Source organism: Falco punctatus, assembly GCF_963210335.1.
Source record: "Falco punctatus genome assembly, chromosome: 2".
Taxonomy (NCBI): Eukaryota; Metazoa; Chordata; class Aves; order Falconiformes; family Falconidae; genus Falco; species Falco punctatus.
In genome coordinates this window covers 74859501-74880408 of record NC_137581.1, presented here as the reverse complement: position 1 = coordinate 74880408, position 20908 = coordinate 74859501, and the positions used below count along the sequence as shown (strand labels likewise).

The 20908-nt window shown below is 43.4% G+C and overlaps 1 protein-coding gene across 3 annotated transcripts in view; it reads right to left on the bottom strand.

Annotated features, from left to right (window-relative positions):
• Nucleotides 1-520: 520 nt before the first annotated feature.
• EVA1C (eva-1 homolog C) overlaps nucleotides 521-20908 on the bottom strand; it is a 50588-nt gene continuing 30200 nt past the window's right edge. For all 3 annotated transcript variants that reach the window (XM_080374729.1, XM_080374731.1, XM_080374730.1), the window contains 5 exons: nucleotides 18789-18941; nucleotides 8196-8339; nucleotides 3205-3276; nucleotides 2342-2431; nucleotides 521-1051 (listed from right to left, as the gene is read on the bottom strand). In XM_080374729.1, the coding sequence (XP_080230855.1) occupies nucleotides 663-1051; nucleotides 2342-2431; nucleotides 3205-3276; nucleotides 8196-8339; nucleotides 18789-18941 (848 nt within the window). In that variant the 3' untranslated portion in view covers nucleotides 521-662. The remainder of the gene's footprint in view (nucleotides 1052-2341; nucleotides 2432-3204; nucleotides 3277-8195; nucleotides 8340-18788; nucleotides 18942-20908) is intronic.

The window sequence follows — 20908 nt, the reverse complement described above, 5'->3', positions numbered from 1 at the left end:
ATTCTCAAGCCAGGAAAATTTTCACTGAAATACCAGGCACTTCTTTGCAGATTGGTTTCCAGACCTCTCAGCCCAAAAGAGACCCTTCTTTCATGTCTCTTCTAAGTGCATCAACTGGACTCAAGCGAGCAGAACTTAACTCCCTTGTAATCAGGATCGCTGTTACCAGAGGAACAGGATTTATTAGGGAAAGGCTGGGTTAAGGCAACAGCAGAAAAGCTTCAAGCCCTGTGTTTAATTATGCTTCGTCCTGCTCATGCTATTAATAATGCTTGTATTTCTCATCAATAGAGCATGTTCTTATGTAACTTATGAGCTGCAACTAACTGGTCACAAGTGTCATATCCTAATGCAGAAGGTATTTCTCCGTGTTATGCTGCTTAAATATTTTTCTCCTTTTTAAATATTCCTTAACCTGCTGATCCCAAATTACAGTGAAAAGTAATCCATAACATATCATAACTTAAAAACTATGAAGGTCTGTAGAAGTGTTTTTTCACAGAACAATTTCTAGACAGTCAAGGGTTTTAAACTCTCCTTTTATTGTATAGATTTCTTCTTACTTTACAAATAATTATATGCACTGATACAAATGTTCCTTCACAGAAGGTACATTTCTTTTTTTTTAAAAAAGGGCTAGGGTGTCATCCAAAATAAGCCGTTTATTGTTCATTAATATAAAATGTATTCATATTTCTAGGAGGTGTCATATCCAAACCACTGTTCATCCAAATTTCTTGTATGATCTGCTCCCTGCGCTCTATCCTTTCAGCCAGTTCCGCAGCTTCTGTTGAATTATAACCTGAGTAAGAAGGTCTGTAGAGTCCCACTATCTCATCCCTGATGTCTGAATCAGAGGAATCCTCATCCTCCTCCTCATTTTCACTGTTCTCGTACACTCCATCACTTTCTTGCACTAACTGATCCTTCTTTTTGTGCAATTTCTGGAAGTCACTTGAGCACGACACACGGATCACCAAAGCACACAGTGTGAAGAATAACCCCACACAAACGCTGGACACAAACAGGAGAGCAGCTCTTTCAGGGTGATCTGAAATCAGAAAGCCAGTACTTAAACACTTCACAAACTGCCAAAACCTAGGTACAAAAAAAGTCCACTTCCATTTTGAAGTGCCCTGCATTGTGCGGCCATAATGGTGGGGTGAGCTTCAGGAGACTGGGGGTGAGGAGAGGCTTTTTCTGTCACTTACCAAAACCACCTTGCACTTGCAGTCTGAACACTGCCATCTCTGCCTCTTCAAATTACAGTGCAAAACCCCCAGCCTCTTAATAACATCTCGTTATTAGCATCTTACTAGCATTCTCAACCAGATGCCAGAGGCATACCCCTGGGTTTTTATTTTCCAGCCACCCTGCCAAAACAGGCCTTACCCTTATGAAGAGGGGGCATGGGAAGAGCAACTCTGGGCTCCACAGAGCCATGGCAGCATCTCCAGGTCAGGCTGGGCAGGGAGCATTTTTCTTCCTTGACACAATCCAAGATCACTTCTCAGTATAGCAACAAGTGAGACAGATGTGGAAACAGCCTTTCTCAATGGGCTGTAAAATCCAGCCCTGGCTGTTTGAGGTGCTGCTAGGAGGTCTCAAGGGTGGTGGGGTCAGGGGGTTTGGGGAGAGCTGCTGGGGGCAGCCAGGTACTGCTGGCAAGGACAGACTGTCTCGCTGTGCCAGCAGGCTGTGGCCACCCTTCGTGCTCTTTGCAAAGGCTGTGAGATGATGCTCAACAGCTGGGTGGTTCTTGGCATTTTCTAGAAAAGCAGCAATCTTAGCTCCAGAATTGCTTCTCAGCACCAGCATTTGCTCACTTCCAAAATTCATGACTTCTTCTGTGCTGTTAAGAGATCTGGTATCACAGATTAATTTGCCTGAACAAAGTCTGCCTTAGTGCTGCTAAGTCACAAGACTTGCCACGTCCCATACCAGAGATGGCTGGCTTTGGGCTGCTTGTTTGTTTTACTGCTCCTCGATGATCCTTGTATGTATGCAAACCAACATTTCCAAAAACGGATGTCCCTAGTGCTGCTCCTAGATCAGGACCAGGTTTTCAAAAACACTGAACAACCAACAGTCCCCATTGAAAATATTCATTAACAAATATCTTAGCTGCAGTCACTAAACGAGTTTGGATCCTTCAAGATGGAAAATATTCTATAAATAGCAATTATGCCGCGATTGTCCCATCCACAAGACTGCAATTTTGTTGTAATAATATCGTTACTATAAACAGGGGATTACCAGTTGTGACCTTCTGAGGTGATCTTCCCTTTTCCCAAAATGCCATGAGCTAATAAACCACACAATCTCAGCCTCATTTTCCTACCTCTAATGTATGCAAATGTAGCCAAGGAGTTGCTAACAATAATTCCATCTTTCTTTGGAAGTCTTGATTCCTTTGGATCAAGGTCGACAGCTGTGACACGAGAAGGTAAAGCAAATTCAATCATATCATAGATGATGAAGCTACTAAACTGATATTTACCCAATAACTTTTAAACTAACAAGGCCACCTAAAACAGAGGCAGGCCAGCACTGTGTCATAGGAACCTTGCAGAACATTAGCCCAAAAGATGGTTGACATATAAAATAAATATTGAAATAAAGTATAAATAACGAAGTATTGAAAATACGGAATATCTAGAAAATGGAAAATTCATTTAAAAGAATCTATTACTAAATGAAACTCATTGTCTACTCCCATTGAGGTTTCTGAAACAGTTTTACTTCATTAAACTTCACAGCTCTCAAAAGGACTTCCCGGCCCAGTCACTGCAGTACACTCCCGTTACTGATCACAGCAAATAGGCACTAGCCACATCATTAATGTTGTTGCCTTTAAGAAGAGCACGTGTTGGTGTAACTCCTGAAAGTTAGACCCCGCCCTGAAACAACCGCAATTTCACTTTTACTTTTCCGACAGTTCAAAGTTAATAGACAACATGCTGGTTACGGGTAGGTCTGGGCAGGCCACTTGTTTCGTAGCGTTGCTGTGACAGCAGGACAGTGCTTGCACCAGAACTGTCCTGCTCCCAGCCCATCACGCTGCCCTCTGGGGGGAAGGGCAGCTGTTTCAGCACGGTTTCCGTTACCTCGTCCCACCTCCCTCAGACCCAGCTCTGCAGTGGGAAAACGTCCTATTTCAATCAAAAGACAGCAGCAAACCGTATGTTTTTTGATGGCACGTACCATCATTCTGTTTGACGGAAGACTTGCTATCAGTGACCACGGGGTTGACAGCCGTGAGGATAAATTTAGGAACTGAAAAGATGAAAGAAAATACACTGTTAGTTTTAGGAACCAGACCCTCAGTTAGTTACCAATCCCACTGCTAACTCTGAGTTTATTAACTGGGTTTCTGACGGTGGCATCAAAGGGATCGGAGGGGGTGGCTGTGTCCAGAGCCAGCGCGGGCAGGCGCCAGCCCTGCCAGAGTGCAAGCCCAGCCCCGACACTGCAGCCAGCCTGAGCCTCCTCGGCGGCCCAGAGATGCTCCATCACGCCCAAAGGCCGGGAACGACTGCAGAGGTGGTGCATGGTGCTTATCCTCGCTGTACCAGCCCCGGCCAGAGCGCTGCCGCTGCCTGCTGTGTCGCCTTGACTTTTAGGAACCAAGTCATACTCTAACCCTGATGGCTGGCAAATGCCTCAGGAGAGGCTGTGCCCGGTTATACGCCCTCCTCCTGCCACCACCACCCACAGACCTGGCGCACCGCGAAGCACGGCACCAGGATGCTGTGGCATAGGGCAGTGGCAGAGAGCACGCTGCTCACAGGGTAGCACTGGGAGGGAGGAAAAGGAGGTGGGAAAGGAAATAAAGTAACTGGGAAGAAGACCGAAAACGATTTGTTTATTCCTATTCAACACCACTTATTTTGAGTCTCTGTAGCAACTTGAAGGACTACATATCTACGTTTTTCATTAAAGTTTATTAGTGTCCAGAAGAGAGCAACCAAGATGGTGAAAGGTCTCAAGGTCAAGACTTACGAGGAGTGACTGAGGTCATCCGGTTTGTTCAACTTGGAAAAGAAAAGGCTGAGGGGTGACCTCATCACAGCCTCCAACTTCCTCAAGGAGGGCAGCAGAAGGGAAGGTGCTGATCTCCTCTCTCTGGTGACCAACAACAGGACGTGAGGAAATGCAATGAAGCTGCACCAGGGGAAGTTCAGCTTGGACCTTAGGGAAAGGTTCTCCACTGAGAGGGTGGTCGGTCACTGGAATGGGCTCCCCAGGGAAGTAGTCATGGCATGAAGCTTGTCAAGAGTTCAAGGAGCATCTGGACAATGCTCTTAGTCACATGGTGTAATTTTAAGTAGTCCTGCAAAGAGCAGGGAGTTGACTCAAGATCCTTATGGATTTTTTCCAATTTGAGATATTCTGTGATTCTGTGAAGGTGGGGTGAGCAGGGAAGGGAGATAAGGGCAAGTGTGGCAGGAAGAGCAAGCCTGAGGGATGGGACACACAGGCAGAGACCCAGTGATTTTCACCTAAAGAACAGTGAAACACCAAAGGAGACAGGCAATACTGCAATTTCTTGCTAGGGACTAGTAAGGGCAGCTCTGGACCTGTGACTGGAGTCACACACCAGCCTGTACGGAGCTCCAGGAACATCAATGCAGCTGCAAACAGTATGGGGACCTGCCCCTTGTTTTCCGACCCCTTGTTTTCCACCCCACAAGGGGTGTGCCAACCAGTGGATAGGAGACAATATTGGCCCGTACATACAGGATTAACTGGGCTACAGTCAGATGCTAAACTGCATCTAGATGCTGGGTTTGGATGAGTGTAATTCACTGTAAGTCTCAGAGAAACATTTAAAGTCTTGCGTGATATCCTCTGCAAAGCCTCTGAGATAAATGGTCACCAAGAAGGAAGGTGCACAGACTAGGAAGAGATGCGCTGGGTGGGAGTGGGCTGCATCCTTCACATTTCATTAATTTTTTTCCCTTGATACATTTTCCCACCCTTCTTAAAATAATTAAAAGAGCTAAAAGCAGATGCATCATGCAGACATTGAGAGTTCACATATTCTGTGTTAGATGAATGAGCCCTTCAGATACCCAGATCTTGGCACCTGTTCCCTGTACTATGTGAAGGCAGATTGACTGATTTTCAGACTGATGTGAAGCAGGGAAAAAAAGGAAGAAATTTCAAGTATGAAGCTCACCTCTATCCCACACAGAAACATATGCCAATAAATAGTGCTCAGGAAAGTTAAACGGAACAGAGGAGAATGAGGTTTGCAGCTTAGCATAGTTTTCATCTGAAAAATAATTAATAATAACACTTCTTCCTGAGCAGAACTTTTCTTTATGTGTGGGCTCAAAGTCATAGCTGTTTCCTTTCCTGATGAAGGAATTTTTTGGGGACTTTTAACTTCTGTTTGCAATAGAAGGCCAAGAGAGATAGGGGACAATGAGCTCATTTCTATTTTGGCTTGCACCTCATTGTAATTCTTAACAGTTTGCCAGCAGCAAAATATTTTTGCTGGTGCATGAGGCAGACAGTGAGCAGGTTGGTTTGTTCTCAGGCTGCACTCTGAATTTGCAGACCTGGCTGGTATGAACAATGTGCATGTGTTATGAACAACATCCTGGGAGGACGTACTGTCCCTGGCACCTTTGCATGACCTGAAGCTCCTGTCACATGGCCTGGTGTCCAGGTCAGGGTTCCTTCACTTGTGCCGATGTTGCTTCTGCTCCCCTCTCAGGGGGGACTTCCCAGAGCTTTGCTTGCTACAGGACTGAATCCTTTCCCCATGGCTTCCCATAGGGTTTGAACAGCTGTTTAATATGCTATTCAAATACCTGTTGTAGGAGGATGCTTAATTCAAAATGTCATGGACAAAAAAAAAGCTCCTGACTGCTTGCATCATTAGTTTTCATTATGACTTCATTTCAAACACAAGGACTTTAGCCAGGATAGCCTGCATCAGGTCGATGAACAGCATAACTGGTACTAGCATGAGCATTTTTTATCAAGATAGTCACATCTATACCACAACTTGTGCCAGCACTGCTTTGTCAAGTAGGGTGGGAGTCAGTCACCTACCACAAGTTGCCCAAGGCAGCCCACAGACAGCCTCTGAATGGCATCCAGGGAGTGCAGATACAATGAGGGGGATCAGGAGCTGTGTTTCCTGAGAGAGGTTCCTGAAGTCCAGCCTCTGTGACAGCCAGGAGGTGTCACCTTGTGCAGACACGAGATGATGCGGAGCAGGTAATCGGGGGCACTGAGACCACAAGAAACCAGCACCCCCAGGCTCCTGCTTAAGTTTTTTACTAGCAGGAATTAACTGAAAAAATAAAAATGCAGCCAGACACACTAGCCCTAAATGGTTGCTGACCACTGAGGTGGGGACTATGATTTTTTTCACATTCCTGACCATGATGGAAATACTTTCAAGTATGGCATAGTCCTCAGAGAACGTGGTCTGCTCTGTCGTGCCCCTGTCATTTCAGGGGGAGGTCTGTTTACCTGTCTTGGGAAGCATCAGGTTAGCAGGGATCTTCTAGTGAGGGGAAAGAATGTAAAATACTGTTTTGGAATATGCTCAAATTCTTCCCCATGTTCACTAGATGATTGTAAAATAATTGGACCTGCAAATCATTGGCTAATGCTTCAGATTGCACAGCTTGGTGGGATTTGGCAGAAGAAAACAGTCTTCAAAATGTGCCAGCAGCACACAAGAACACTATTTATTACCCACGTGTTTTTGCAAAATGACTTCAGTAAGTAACACAATGCAAAACCTCACTGTAAACAAACTTATGCTGGTTTTCTAGTACATAGATGTGCAATAAAGTACAATCTGTTGTAATTATCCTTACTCTAATTAAAGAGAATTCCATTAACTCATTCATGAAGTTACTACAGCATGAAGGCAACTCCACAATAATATAACATAGTGCAAAGGCAGATCTCCAGCTCTCTTCAACAACATAAAGCTGAATTACTGCAATGCCTCCCACCTGACAACTAACTCACGGGAACACTGGAAAAGAAAATCTCTCATGCCAGCAAGGAAGCAGCCGGGGCTCATTTTCCTCTGATCTTCAGGTACACGGTGATCTGGTAATCAATCCTACACTGCTGTTCGCAAAAGCACGTCTCAGATAACCTGTGCCCTTTGACCACTACACTAGAGATGCAGCGAAAGGACTCTGTGATATGTCCCCATGGAGCTACTGCTGTGACTCCCTGCAGAGCAGAAAGAGCCAGAAAGGAGCAGGGCTGGCAGCTTTCCAAGCAGTGCACAGTAAGCAGAGCGGTAACTTGGTGAAAAAGCTTTTACGCATCCTCTGGTTGAAGCAGAGACGTGTGAGAGACGATCACCCCTGACCCTCATACTTCCACCCCACAGCTAGCCAGCAGCAGCAAGCAGAGCATGAGGAAATATGTTCAAGGCTTAAGAAATGCACAGCCATTCCTAAAAATGTGCAATACCACAATAAGGCACCACACTGAAGTCCTGCAACCACTTTTCTCTCACCTTCATTGATATTCCACTTTGCTGCCCCATGACCTTTGCTTTTGAGAAAAAGAATTGTAGGGAATTCTGCTTTCCCCTGATGTAAATGTATTAGTCTATGGTAAAGAATATGGAAAACTCTTCCCTCTTGCCTGAGGAACAGGCTGAAGTAGGCTTCAGTCCTGCAAAGGATGTATAACCGCAGACCTTTACTTTTAGTGAGACTTTGCCCATGAGGAAGGAAATCCTTCTGTAAGGCCGAAGGCTGTAGGTATGCTCATGTGAATCAGATTTCAGGACTGGGCTTGTACACAGTGCTTCAATTATGCTGGACTGCTTTACCTGCACTGACGGCAGGCAATGCCAGGTTATTTTTCCTAGCTCTGCTGCAGGTGAATTCTGTAGAACAGATTCCTATTATGACAGTATTTCTCAAAATACTAAACCACATACTTGAAATTGTATTGTCAATTGCATTTTATAGAAAAAAAACCAACCTTAATGCCTGAGTTAACATTAGGTGCAGCTCTGCCCATGGGATTGTTCACATATTCTGGTTGTTCTTGTATTCCTATGTTAAAAGGACGGGGAGATTTAGGAAGCCTCTGTGTTCATGCATGTGTGTATCTCCCCATGTGTGCACCATTTGGCATTGTTTTTCTGTACAAGCAGAATGAGGTCTTTAAAGCGATCGTGCATTTGGTCTTACCACATGTATAGCTGACGTTAAGGTATTTTGTCACTCCAGGTAGGCACGGACTTCCAAAATCCTGGCTAGTGACAATGATCTTGCATCTCTGTTTCCCGTAACACCTTTTTGATAAAACTTCTAGCGCCGTGTAAGACAAACAGTCTGAAAGAAAAATACAATAAATAAACAACACCGGTGTTATCAGAAATGATAGCTGCTATATGCATGACTAGAGATACAAATTTGCTATTGATTTCAATTATATTTGCCTAAGCAGGATTTCAGAATTAAATATCGAGACTTGTCAATGCAAGGAAGTCAGCTGCAATGAAAATATGAACTTGCAGCAAGCTACCTCGTGCTCTTTCAGGTGCATACTAAGGTTGCAGTTAAAATTCATGTCAAGCTCTGAACAGGTACCCAGTATAAGACCTCTATGTTCCCTTCAGGATCACTTGGAAAAAAATAAGCACATCCCAATAGCTGTCCATTTATTCCATCTCAAGATGAGTGTGCAAATGAAGGGAGATTCAGTGCTGTTTGCAGGTCCCTGGGCTATCGAGATGGATGATTTGACTGGATGCCTAATTTCAGTTCAAGCCAGGTGAGAGCAATTTGTGTGTGATGCAATAGCTAGGGCTACAGTGAAGTTTGGTGTAGCTTTTGATTTCTTATGCCTGTCACTGGTAGGAGCCATTCTGCCGTGGCAAAGAGGTCAAAATGGGCTCAATATTTAATCAGGAAAACATCTGGCTGCTTCTTCCCATACCAAATTTCAGGCTGCTCTAGTAAGGCCACCACTACAAGTCAAGTTTGCATGCTTAAAGCAACCTCAACAGCATCTACGCTGCACTGTCCTTCACGCCCTAATTACAAGAAGCAACCCACATCATTTTCAGAGCAGCCTAACCCACCCCCGACTTTACACAGGTGAAGAGAGTCCACATTGCTGAACCTCTCTCTCCCTGTGGACTGAGCAGAACAAGAAGAATGCACCACGTGTGAAAACTTGCCTTGCTAATATCTACACTTTGATTTGGGATTTCTTTGTTCAAGACTTAGGCCTTCTACCACACTTACTAAAACAATAAAACTTGATTAGCATGATTTTACTCTGAAGCTGAAATTACTTGAGTGGGAAAGTGTATGAGTCAAACTTTCAAAGATCTGCTTTAAAAAAAGGAAGAATAGATGTGATTAAATTCCCAGTATCCACATGTGCTAAACTCCAAACCACAAAGCAAAAACACCCCTTAGTTTTGGTTTCTAAACAGAAACTATGCAGAAATGACAAGTCTGGAGTAATACTTTACTAAAGCTGTCTGCTTCCAGTCAGCGTTACCTCATGCATTTTAGGACCTTCTGTGTATGATTGGTATTTCTTACTCTAGTCTCCCAAGGCAGGGACACTCCAGAGCTCTAAAAACATACCTCTCTAGGCATTAAAACAGTCCTCCTTCCTGTAATAAAGACATCTTGTCACCTTCCAACTGCTGAGGCTCATTTGTGCCCCTTAAGCGGAAGGAGAGACAGTGCTTGCGAAGACTCCAAAGGTTCCCCAAATCGGTCTTGTTTGAAAAGAAAGAGGAGGTTTGAGACTGGAGTTCTTGACAAGGAAGACTGCCATTTAGTATATGAAAACGGAGCAGATCTGTGATTTTTAGAGTTAAACCCCTGACAGCAGCACTACATAAGTCATATACTTGAGTGAAGCTCATCGGGAGGTATTGGGCTGACCTGTTTGCCAAAGGGCTTGCAGGTTACCTTTGGACATGGATTTTTGGGAGAGCAACTCTTCCTCATGCCTGTGTTTTCAGAGACCTAAAGTGGTGTTTTCAGAGACCTAAAGTCCTCATGCCTGTGTGTCTTGGGAGACTGCTGGGCAGGCAGAGAAGGCTGACCTAAAACATTGGGTAGTTCTGATTAAGTAATTCAGATGTTTCTCTCCCTGGTGATTTCAGATGAGTAAAGATATATTTGGGTGGACATTTTAGTCAGCCAAGTAGCTTATTTTGGCAAGTACAAAAAGCCCTGAAGAATCATCAGGACGAATTACCAGATGATTCATAAATGAATGGACTGGGAGCACAACAACGATCCAGCAACTGAATTATGTTTCTACAAAATTTCAGCTGTTGTGCTGATGTTTTCTACAAATTCAGTGATATGGTGAGTACATGTTTCATTTTGCCTTTGGTAAATGTTTGTTCCTGTTTCTGTAGAAGTTAATAGTTCTTTATCATCTATATTCATGTTGGATTTGGCTCCTCTACCTGAGGAATCAGTCGTCATATGCCTACAGGCTCTTGGCAGGCGAGTTTTTGGAGAACTTCCCAAAGCTTGCCTGGTGTCACAGGTGAGTAAATGCAAACCAAGGCTGGCTTGCTTCTGCAGGACACCACAGATGTTAACTGGAAAGGCCTATAACAAAAACCCCCTATTTAACAGCTTCCTGTGGTCTAACAACATTTTGGCTTTTAGTGATTCAGTCAAAAAATGTTCAGTTTTTTTCTCTCTGGATTATATGTGTCCTTGCTATCTCCCCACTAGCTCTTCCAGCAGCTACAATGCCAGCTGAGCAATGATTTCAGCTTGGAAGAATTCTGTGTATTTTGTACCGAAGGCCACTTTTTCAATGTCTGCAACTTCATCTGTACAATCTCCCACAAGCAGACATTACAGAAGTGTGTCTACACTGAAGTCAGAGGAATCTGTGTGTGCTCAGGGGATGCTGAAGCTAGTTTCATCCAGACTTGCTTGGGGTCTAACAGCAATCCAGCTACAGCAATGCAGAGCTGGCGCTAGGAATAACTCATCCTCCTTCTGGTCCTTATGGTACCTTACTGCAGTACCTGAACGAGGAGAGGATTCAGTCAGTGCCGCGTTTTGAGTAAATGAGTGAATGGTCCCACTGAACGGTCCCAAAGAAATCACCGATCAGGAGATGAACATAAATATGCAATATGCCTTCTTTCTGATTGTCTAAGTAATGTCTGAGCTACACACATGTTCCTGGGGCTTGCTAAATTGGTACCATACGTTTAACATCAACTGCCTTTTGAAAGGCACGTTCCCAGCATGCTAGAAGGCTGGTGGCATCCAGCAGAAAAGGCAGCAATGTGTGACTGGGAAAACACTCATTCTTCATGCCTTTCTCCCAAAGTTGCCTGTTACACACCAAGACTCTCGGTGGATCTTTTGAAACAGACACTTATATGGATGGCATGGAGATACGGGTGTCAAGAAGAGGTTCTTAATGCAGTAATAAACTATCAAATCTGACTGCAACTATTTAACAGTTAGGAGTAGAGAGCCTTGTTTCTGGAGGAAAGGCTTTCAGCTGCCTGATTAGCTTTGTTTAGGAAAGTTTTGGCATGCAAATGATATGCCATAAATCATGCAGGCTTTAATGAGAAGCAATTTGTCTTCTGGTTTCTTAAAGCTTCTCTCAATTCAGACAAGAGGAGCTTTCCCTCCCTTTCTTTCCACCCTGCCACCCAAGACCTGCAGGTGATGGAGCAGCCAGAGCCGTCCTGAGCATCTTGTGCCAAGCTCTGGCAATAGCATCCTGTCACATCCTCTCCAAACGTTACTAATTGCCGTCTTCTCCCACATCACTATGCACAGGGTGAGCCTCAAGAATGTGGTGGGTAAGGGGATGTGTCTCAAATGTAGATCCGCATGACATGAAAAGTAACGTGCTGGTGAAGGACCAGGGCACCCAAAAAAGAAACCCCTTCACAATTTGTCACTCCAATACCAGAGCCCAGTTGCTTCTTGCTTTCATCCCAAACTGCTGGCTTACACTGCTTTACGCTTTCTGGGCTGTGCCTCCCTGCAAAAGAATAAGGAGCTTGCTTTTAAAATCAACTGAAAGCAAAGATTTCACACTACCAAATCGGGATGGCTTGTGCTTTGTGGAGCCCATATTATCAGCTCCGGGGATAAGAACTGACAAGGGGAAACTATGGCATTCTGAGCAAGCTAAGGCTGCAGATTCCTAAACAAAGTTACCATAATAGCATGGTAATTTATGCAAGAGCATGGCACACAGGGTCCTGCCTATGCATCAGAAAAGGGTCATTTGAACCGCTGATTCTAGCAAAAACACACAATATGATCAGCAGGACTTACTGAAAGCGTTGCTGATACCTTTATATTCCGGGTCCAAGTATTGTCAGTAAACAAGGCAGTATGATACACTAAAAATACTACTCACTGCTAGCACAAGCCATTCCTTGGAAGTGAAGACAGCACCCAGGCTTTCTGAAAAGCTGCACCCTCTCTCTCCCTCTGCAGTGCTTGTTGCGATGCCCTTGTAAGCCTGCATGAGATTAGCCCATTGCTTGGTTTTATTTACTAGCGTCTCTTGAGTTCAGAATTCAGTTTGTATGTATTTTGGACAAAAAAAACCCAAACCAAAACAACCTGGTCCTTCTCTCCTTCTTGCACATGCATATGCACAGAGCAGGGGATTCATCTGCCAGCACAAATACAGAGGGCAAGAGACAAGTGGAACCCCATGCTGGCTGGCAGCAGCAGGAACCAGATTCCCTCTGCTTGAATGCTCATTGCTTTGTTTTGCACCATTTAGGTACACATGTACCTGCATGTACACAAGCAGGACAGGAGTTCTTAGGCTTATTTTTTAGACTTGAGTACCAACGGTACTTTTCCAAACAGTCCAAAAATCTAAGCTAGAAAAAATTATACACCAGAAACCCCCTGTATTCCTAGTAAAGAAAACATTAATGGATGAAGTGATGTGTGTCTGAGTATGGTTGAAGCAAACTTCAAACATCTGCTCAGCCAAATGTGACTTTCCCTGTTCATCTCAACAGAAAGTTAACTGGACTCTAAAAACGGTGGCTGCTCGCTTCTTCCCTTCAAACATTTGCTTCTCATCCTGCCACTGCTTTAAACACCTTCTCTTTTTAGGGAGCTTTGTCTTGACAAGATTTGTTGGGGCAGAGGTTGCAATAGCTCTTACTGGCACTTTTTGGGGCCCAAAACACCTGCTAAGCTTCGCAGTTTTCTCAGGCTGACATGGACAAGGAACTTTTCCTATCATATCTGCAACCAGAGGCAGTTGACTCTGAGTTGACACAGAGTTGACTCTGCAGTTTTGCAGTGGAAGCAAAATCCAACAATTTTATCCTTACTTTTGTACCCATAAAATTCAGTTGACTGTTGTCTCCCACACCCAAAGTCGCAAGGCACTAGTGGCAGAAGCTGCAAAGGGAGACATGAACCTACCTCACAAGCTTGAGCCCTGGTCCTGCTACAGAACACTGCCGCTGCATCTGCCCCACTCAAACCATCCCCCTGCCTTCACAGCCGGAGCACATTTGCTCTTTCATGGTGTCCCTGTATGAGGTCCTATCCTGTGTTAATAAAATAACTGTTCTGCAGCCTCAAGTTTCTTCCATTCAGGAGCCTGCCACTTGCACAACTGCCTACAGGGCCTGTGTTTGACCCAGTTACCTAGTAAATATATGCTAAACAGATGATGCTCAGGAATGGAAGGGCATACCCAGGCCTTCAAACAGTGACACCTGCAGTGTAGAAAGGACTTAATCACCTTCTCTGTAGAAGCTCAGAGCTACAAGCTCTTTCTTCTTCCCACAGCAGAAGATTGGGCTCAAGTGTTCCTGGTATTGACTAAGTGGTCCTTGAAGTGTCTGTGCTTCAATATCCAGCATTTCCTAAATTTTGGCCAACATACATGGTTAGTGTTTTATGGCACCTAGAAGTCTATAGCTAGCATGAACCTAATAACTTGAGTGTGTAAGCATTTCCAGATCTACCTATAGCCACCTGTACCTTTACATCACTTACATCTGCTCTCAAGAGACTTACACACAGGACTGGCTCACACTATGAGTATAATACATCTCTTAGTAAGAGAAAGCAACCAAAAGCTTTTCAGTCACTCTCAGTGAGTAATAGATGTAAGACCTCTGAATTATCCACAATATTGATTAAAAAAAAAAGAAAAGGAATCACAGTAGCACAAAATGCTGTTACACAACAAAATCATGACGCCTTGTTGGGCTGGAGGGAACCTAAAGGATTTTGGAAATCTATGTGCTTTGCTAACATCCTTTCTTCTTAGCTGAATGCCATTCCACTGGGAGGAGATTAGGACAAAACCCAGCCCCAGGGTATGTCATGCCTGGTGCAAACTGTGATGAGAGTGCCTGAATTCTCCACTTCTCTCAGCCTCCCAAAAGTGGGAACAGGTGAAAGAGAGGGCTATGCTGAAAAGGACCCTACCTTCCAGCAATGAAGACATGCAATTCAGGGCTCTGCTGGTCATTAGTGCTCAGGGGAATGCACATCTGGCCAGCCAGTGCATATCCAGGTGAAATTTCTGGGAAGGACATTTTAGTGTTCTAGCTTGCAAGTTGCAGCTAGACGCAACCCACTACCAAGCCTTCTTTCAAGTACTTTCATGTATTAACAAGAGTAATTTACTACCTGAGAAGTGTTTGCTGACCTGAATCTTCCTTGTACTCTCTATGGTAACCTGTTTGGGCAGTAAGTTTTCCTCTTTCCTCACACACATGTTAGTACAAATATAGAGAATATGCCAGAATAGGCAACAACTGAAACAGCAACAAACTGCTACGGTTTCCTGCTTTGGTGCTGGGCACAACAGATTCCTCTAAGCAGAACCATCTGCTACAAAACCGTACCCAAAAAAAGTTTTAGTTTTCTTGGGATGTTTTTGATAATCTTAGTAAAACAGGGAGGTTACCTTCTGTAAATTCTGTACAATCCTAACAGTGCCAGTCATTTGAACAGCTGCAGAAGCAGGACACTGCTTGGAGTTTTTTTATTTTCCTGCAATGATCCAGAGATCTTATAATGGAAATAATTCCCTGTGCTTCAATTAACTCTGTCACTTATGGTAGGAGCTTACTTTGCAGAAGAAACTTTTCCTGAAGGCAAAATATCCTAAAATGCCTGGAGACAAGATTTTACACACTGTTCCTTGAAGTGGGCAACGGTGACCACTCATTGGAATGAACAGCCCTCACGACAAGTCAGTGAACAAGACCTGAGACATGTAAAAATGCTATATTTCACTTGGAAGCTGAAAGTGATAAAAAGCAGGAAACATGTTTTATAGCTATCTTACATGGAAGTTTCACATTCTTTGACAAATCCTCCCACTCCCCCAAGCTGCAATGAGCAAGATGAGTTGTTCTAAATGCAGCTTTTTGTTTCTGCTCATTTTTAAGAAAAGCAAGAAACATTCTGAAATGAAAGGTGCAAGTCACACATATAATTAGGTATCAGTCTTGGGACTGAAGTAGTGCTGTATAGCTATGGTACACATTAGAGAGCTTCTTGTACTCAGTAGTTCAAATCTTTACCCTGACTCCAATCTTCTCTATCTGAATCAGAACAAGGACTTGAATGTATGTTTCCTCATAACCCATCCTGTGTGGGCTTTTCAGTTAGCTTTGTCTCGTGCTAAAGCCGTTCCATTGCCTAGGATAAGCAAGACTTAACCCGACCAGAGGACAACTCTACTGTAAAGGCTTTATCTAGCAGGCATGACACCATGATGCCACTGCTCTTCTTCCACCTTTGTATGGAAAATGGCACCTAACTTACATTATTAAACTGGCTCAGAAAACTAGTTCCAAGAGGAGGCAGTCATGCTAAACGTTGAGCTGAGCCTCAGGATCCTACAAGTGCTCCAAGGCCACACAGATATCACAGATACCAGAGATGGATTTATATATTCTATTTCCTGTACAGGGAAGAGACTTTATGCTAAGGAAATATTACATCTTCCTGTGTCCCCTTTGAAGCAAAGCTCTGAAAATCTGCCAGCTGATTTCATAAGACTCTTCACAGAAAAGTGATAGTTAGGAATACATCTGTCTCAGTTCAAAGCTGCTGTTTCTCATTAATTGCTTATCAGCTATATTACATGTAACATGATGTCACCAAGCTCCAGAGAAGTATCTAATTAATTCAACACCCAGTACTCCTAGCAGGACCATATGAAGTACGGATAGATGCAAAACTCTTGAGCTCAACAGAGGATTCCTATACTTGTCATTAGGACCTACAGATGACTTCTCTTCTGCACGGTACAAAAAACCACCTCACAGTTTCCCTGTGATGCAGTGAAAGAAACAGAAAGGCTTAAGCACTGCCTTTAGGCTGAGATGCGCAAACATGGGTAGAAACCACAATGGATGTGTGCTGAAGCAGATTTAGCTTTTGGTGCAAACATATACAAGTATGTGTGCTCTCAATTCAGGAATGAAGAGCAGTGGAACTAAGTTTTCCAAATTGTCTCAAATCGTTAAAATCACATTGACATTCAAATTACCATTGCTCCCTGACAGAAAGGTACACAGACATTTAAAAAGTCTAACCATGCACCCACTCACATCTGTGTGTGCCTAAATAACCACATGAATAAGATTTAAGCTTGAGATGCACAGATCTGGAGTCAATTGGATTTGGCTCCTAAATGCTAAGTCTTTTGTGGTAACTGAACGTGTACTCCCAAGCCACATAGACGCTTTTGAAAATTATACTCACTGCAGAGGGTTACTTGTACCAGGCAGGAAGAGGCCAAGCACTTTAATAAAGTAACAGGAAATCTATACAAGGATCTGCCTTCTGTAGATCTACCTTGTGCTTGTCTCAGGTTTTATGCTCTCTCCTATTACCACAGTTTTAGGTTGCTTTATAGAAAACAAAACCCACACCAGACAGGGTGTTGCTCCAGAGGTGCTGGTGTGCAGAGGCCACAGCAGAGAGTTTGATACTGTTGCAAATTCTTTTTCTATTTATACTGGGAAACTTCATCCAGTTGGGTTTGCAGTATTCTAATCTATGAACTGTAAGTGCTGACATTAGAGACAAGTGAGTGATCTCCAGGGGTGAATGAAGTGCAAGAAGTATGATGGCAGCTCTTCTCAATCAACTTAGCTATCCCTGCTCTGCCTTGTGTCATACACTACCACCACCCTCATGAAGGGTATATAGCTCTATCAGAAACCCATTAAAATGTTTCCTCCTTAGAACAGAGAGGCAGAAATATGCTAAAATGTTTCCTCCACAGAACAGATAGGCACAAGTCTGTGTGAAGGACCACACAAGATAGCCAGTGCGAAACATACACCTGGCAATTTAAAACAGATTCTTGTCTAAGAACAGATTATGATTTTCAGCCAAGACATTTTCAATAAATTCTCTATCACTAAATAGAAACATTGGCTTGCAGACAAATGGCTTTTAAGGCTAGTTATTGATCTCTTCCTGATGTTCAGAGATGTTTCTCATAGATTACACTTGTAGCATGTTTCTTAGTAAAGTTCAGCCTTTGCAGGGGGCTGGCACATCAGCTCTAGAAGTCCTTCCCTGTGTGGTACTGAGGGACTTGAACAGCACACATATCTTGTGCTGGCCTTCTCCATGGCCTGAAAATTTACCTTCATACCTTCGGTGTCACCCACTGAACACATTATTCACACAAGCATCAAGCACCCTCACAACCACATACTACTATAATTTTAGCGATTTAGTGATAAAATGTGAGTCGTAAGTCATTAATCATACACCAGCTGAGTCTGTAACAGTGAAGTCAATGACTGGTTATCGATGTAGACCATAAAACTACTTACAATGTTTTGGGTTCTTTTTCCTATTCAAAAAGGAATGATCTGTGCCTGAAAGCATTCACAGTCTGACAAAAGGAATATTAATCTTATAGAAAAATTAATATATTGTTTATATATTAATTAATTTTATATATATATATATATATATACATGGATGCACCTGTACTAGTAAATCAGCAGTGAGAGGGCATGTTTCTGGCACTGCAGTGCAGTGCTCCACTCATATGTGTGGTCCCTGCACCCATCTGGCATGGGCCAACAGCATCCTCTCAGCAACTCCCCATCACAGCTGAGGAGCTAGCACAGGCCAGGGAGCAGCCACAAGAAGCGATTTGCATGCAGTCATCCTGCTTTGGAGGGTGAGTTTAGTGCTGCACACATAGGATGTTCCTGCCTTCTGGACTTGGTGCCTGAGAGAAGTCCCAGGCATGTTTAATTTTCTAGTATACTACCTCAGTCTTGGAGTCTGGTCATACAACAGCATGTAAAACAATGGATCCTGACCTATGGACCCTATCCTTACAGCCTGCATTTAAGGCAAGGAAGAGCTCGCAGAAAACAGGGGCAAGAGAAGAAGGTAACAGTAAAACAAAGTGTCGTGGCACTCGGGTTGCCTAATCCTTGTCAGAAGTTGGAAAAAGAAGAGAGGCACACAGCTGACATTTAGTACACATCGCCTAAGTTCAAGACAGCCAACAGAAATGGTTTTTTATGTTAAGCATACTAAGGACTGATGAACTGTATGAAAGTTTATTACTTTGCTGCATTTCTTACTCTACATTTCTCCCTCATACTGGGCAATTTATTTAAGTTTTAGAAATAAACTTTCCTCTATTTCAAGCACTGGTGCTTTCAAAATGCCATTGCTCTTGCACCTGATGTTTTCTCCCCATTTACTTCCCGCCGACCCTGTGCACCTGCTTGGAGAAGGTCTATCAACAGCGTAAAAACATACCAAAGGGAGGGACGCGCTCCACTTCTGTTGAGCAGATGTTCTCCTCATGTGCCCATCTGCCATAGGTGGCAGAGTAGATGATAAGGAACTTGGACTCCTGACAGTGGAGTTTCAGTTCCTGGTTTTCACATGCTGATTTGGTTTTGTATTCAGCTAAAATAAAAACAAATAACAATATGGTAGCATGAGGCAATTTACTCTACTGGACTGTTAACAGCAAATAGCAGCATGATAACAGCTTTTCTGCAAGTCCTGTTGCAAGTGACATGTGGCACTGTTACAACCAGAGACAAAGCAAATAGCAAAGTGGAGTGTTTCCTCCAGCTGAATTGCTTCCATATGACTATCTAAAGCCTCCAGCTCCTTTTTGAAAGGAATCAAAAAGTTAACTTTTGCCAATCTCCTCTCCCACTGGAACAGCCTCCCCCCTTCCTGCCTCATTTCCTGGCTTGCTTTCCACCGCTGCTCAGTAGGAGAAGCCTTGTCTTTTCCTTTTGTCTCTCCCAGGACAATGTTCCATTCTACGCCTACTTCAGATGCTCGTCTGAGTGCTGAGAGCCTCTGACCATTCATCAATCATGGGCATGGCTGGCATCACCCAGTGCCACTGCATACACCGAGTGACTGCTGAAGAATGGGAGGCACAAAGGCATGGGGATGGGCTAAGTATCCTGAGCCAGCCAGTGTTCTCAGCTGTATTTGCATGGCTCCACCAAGGTCAGTGGTTTTCCCTGAGCGTGACTATCTAGCATAGACTCATTTCAAAGTCTTGCTGACAAAGCAATGTGAATCAGGAGCCTGAGAAAAATACACCCTCTCCCTTTCTCATCTGGCACAGGCACACTGGCAGCACTCTCAGCACAGAGGTAGGGAAGCCAGTGAGACCATCCTCCAGACAGCATGGCTTATCCCTCCTAGGGAACTGGCTAAAATCTGCCATCTGGCCAAGGAGGTCCCTTGCTGGCCTAAGCAGCTGCTCTGCTTGCACCATTTGACCGCCCAAGTCTTCCTGGTCTAGGTATGGTGGCAAATTTTTTTACTGCAGATAAAGCCAGGCAGAAGAGTTTATTCTGCTCCAGATTTTGTCCTTTAAAAATGTAAAAACAGGAAAAGGAGGCTCCTGAGCTGAGCAGGAGAAAAGGGAAACCTTATTGTTATGGAGTGGTATCCCTGTGAGTGGAGTGTGAGTGTTGGTGCTAGGGGAACTGGAGAGAGAAAAACTTATCTATTCAATAAAGAAAACATTATTGTTTCACTTAGAACAGATTTTAAAAAAAGGGTTAATGTTCTTGGTAATAGTCCAGTTTCTTCCATTTGAGCTCCTCAGCAGTCACAAGTTTAGGTTTAAAAGGAGTAATTTTAAAAAAACAGTTCACCTGCTGCAGATTGTTACTTCTGCAGAAGCACCTGCCATACAGTACACCCATAAGGATCATGCCAAGAAAACAGAGCCTCTGATCCAAGGGCTGACAACCTAAAGCTGGGCTCTGTGTCTGTACAGCCGTGCTCCATAGTTGCTGGAGGAGCTAAGGAAGTACAGACAACAGAAACAAACCCACAAGTGCTATAAGACAAGGGTAAGAATACAACAGAGACTTCTGCAGAGATACAGCAACAATATTTCTAAACAGATGAAAAACTAAACGATTCAGGCAATTGCTTAAGTGCCCACTTGAAAGCAAGGAGAGTGTAAAATATACTTGAAGTTATGCTCAAGTGATTTCTTGAGTAAGGACGTTTTCCACAGTCAAGCCTAACAATATTGATATCTTACCTATAAATACAAATTTCCTGTCACATGAGATCATGTAATTTGCACTGAAACTGGACTATTCCTCAATTCTGAAGGCAGCCCTTGCTGTTAAATGCAGTTTTGACCAGCTTTTGTAAAATTCTGATCACAGAGAATATTATATATTCACAGTAGCTCATTTCCAGTGGGAATAACAAGTAGCTTTTTGAATGTAACAAACAGGATCCCAATTGACTTTTGATTAGTAAAAAGAAATTTCTACTGACACAAACACAGCTATGATAACAATTCAATCTACTATTAAAAATGCAGTAATTTAAATATGTAAAGAAAAATTTTAACTATTAATAAACCAGATAATTTAAAA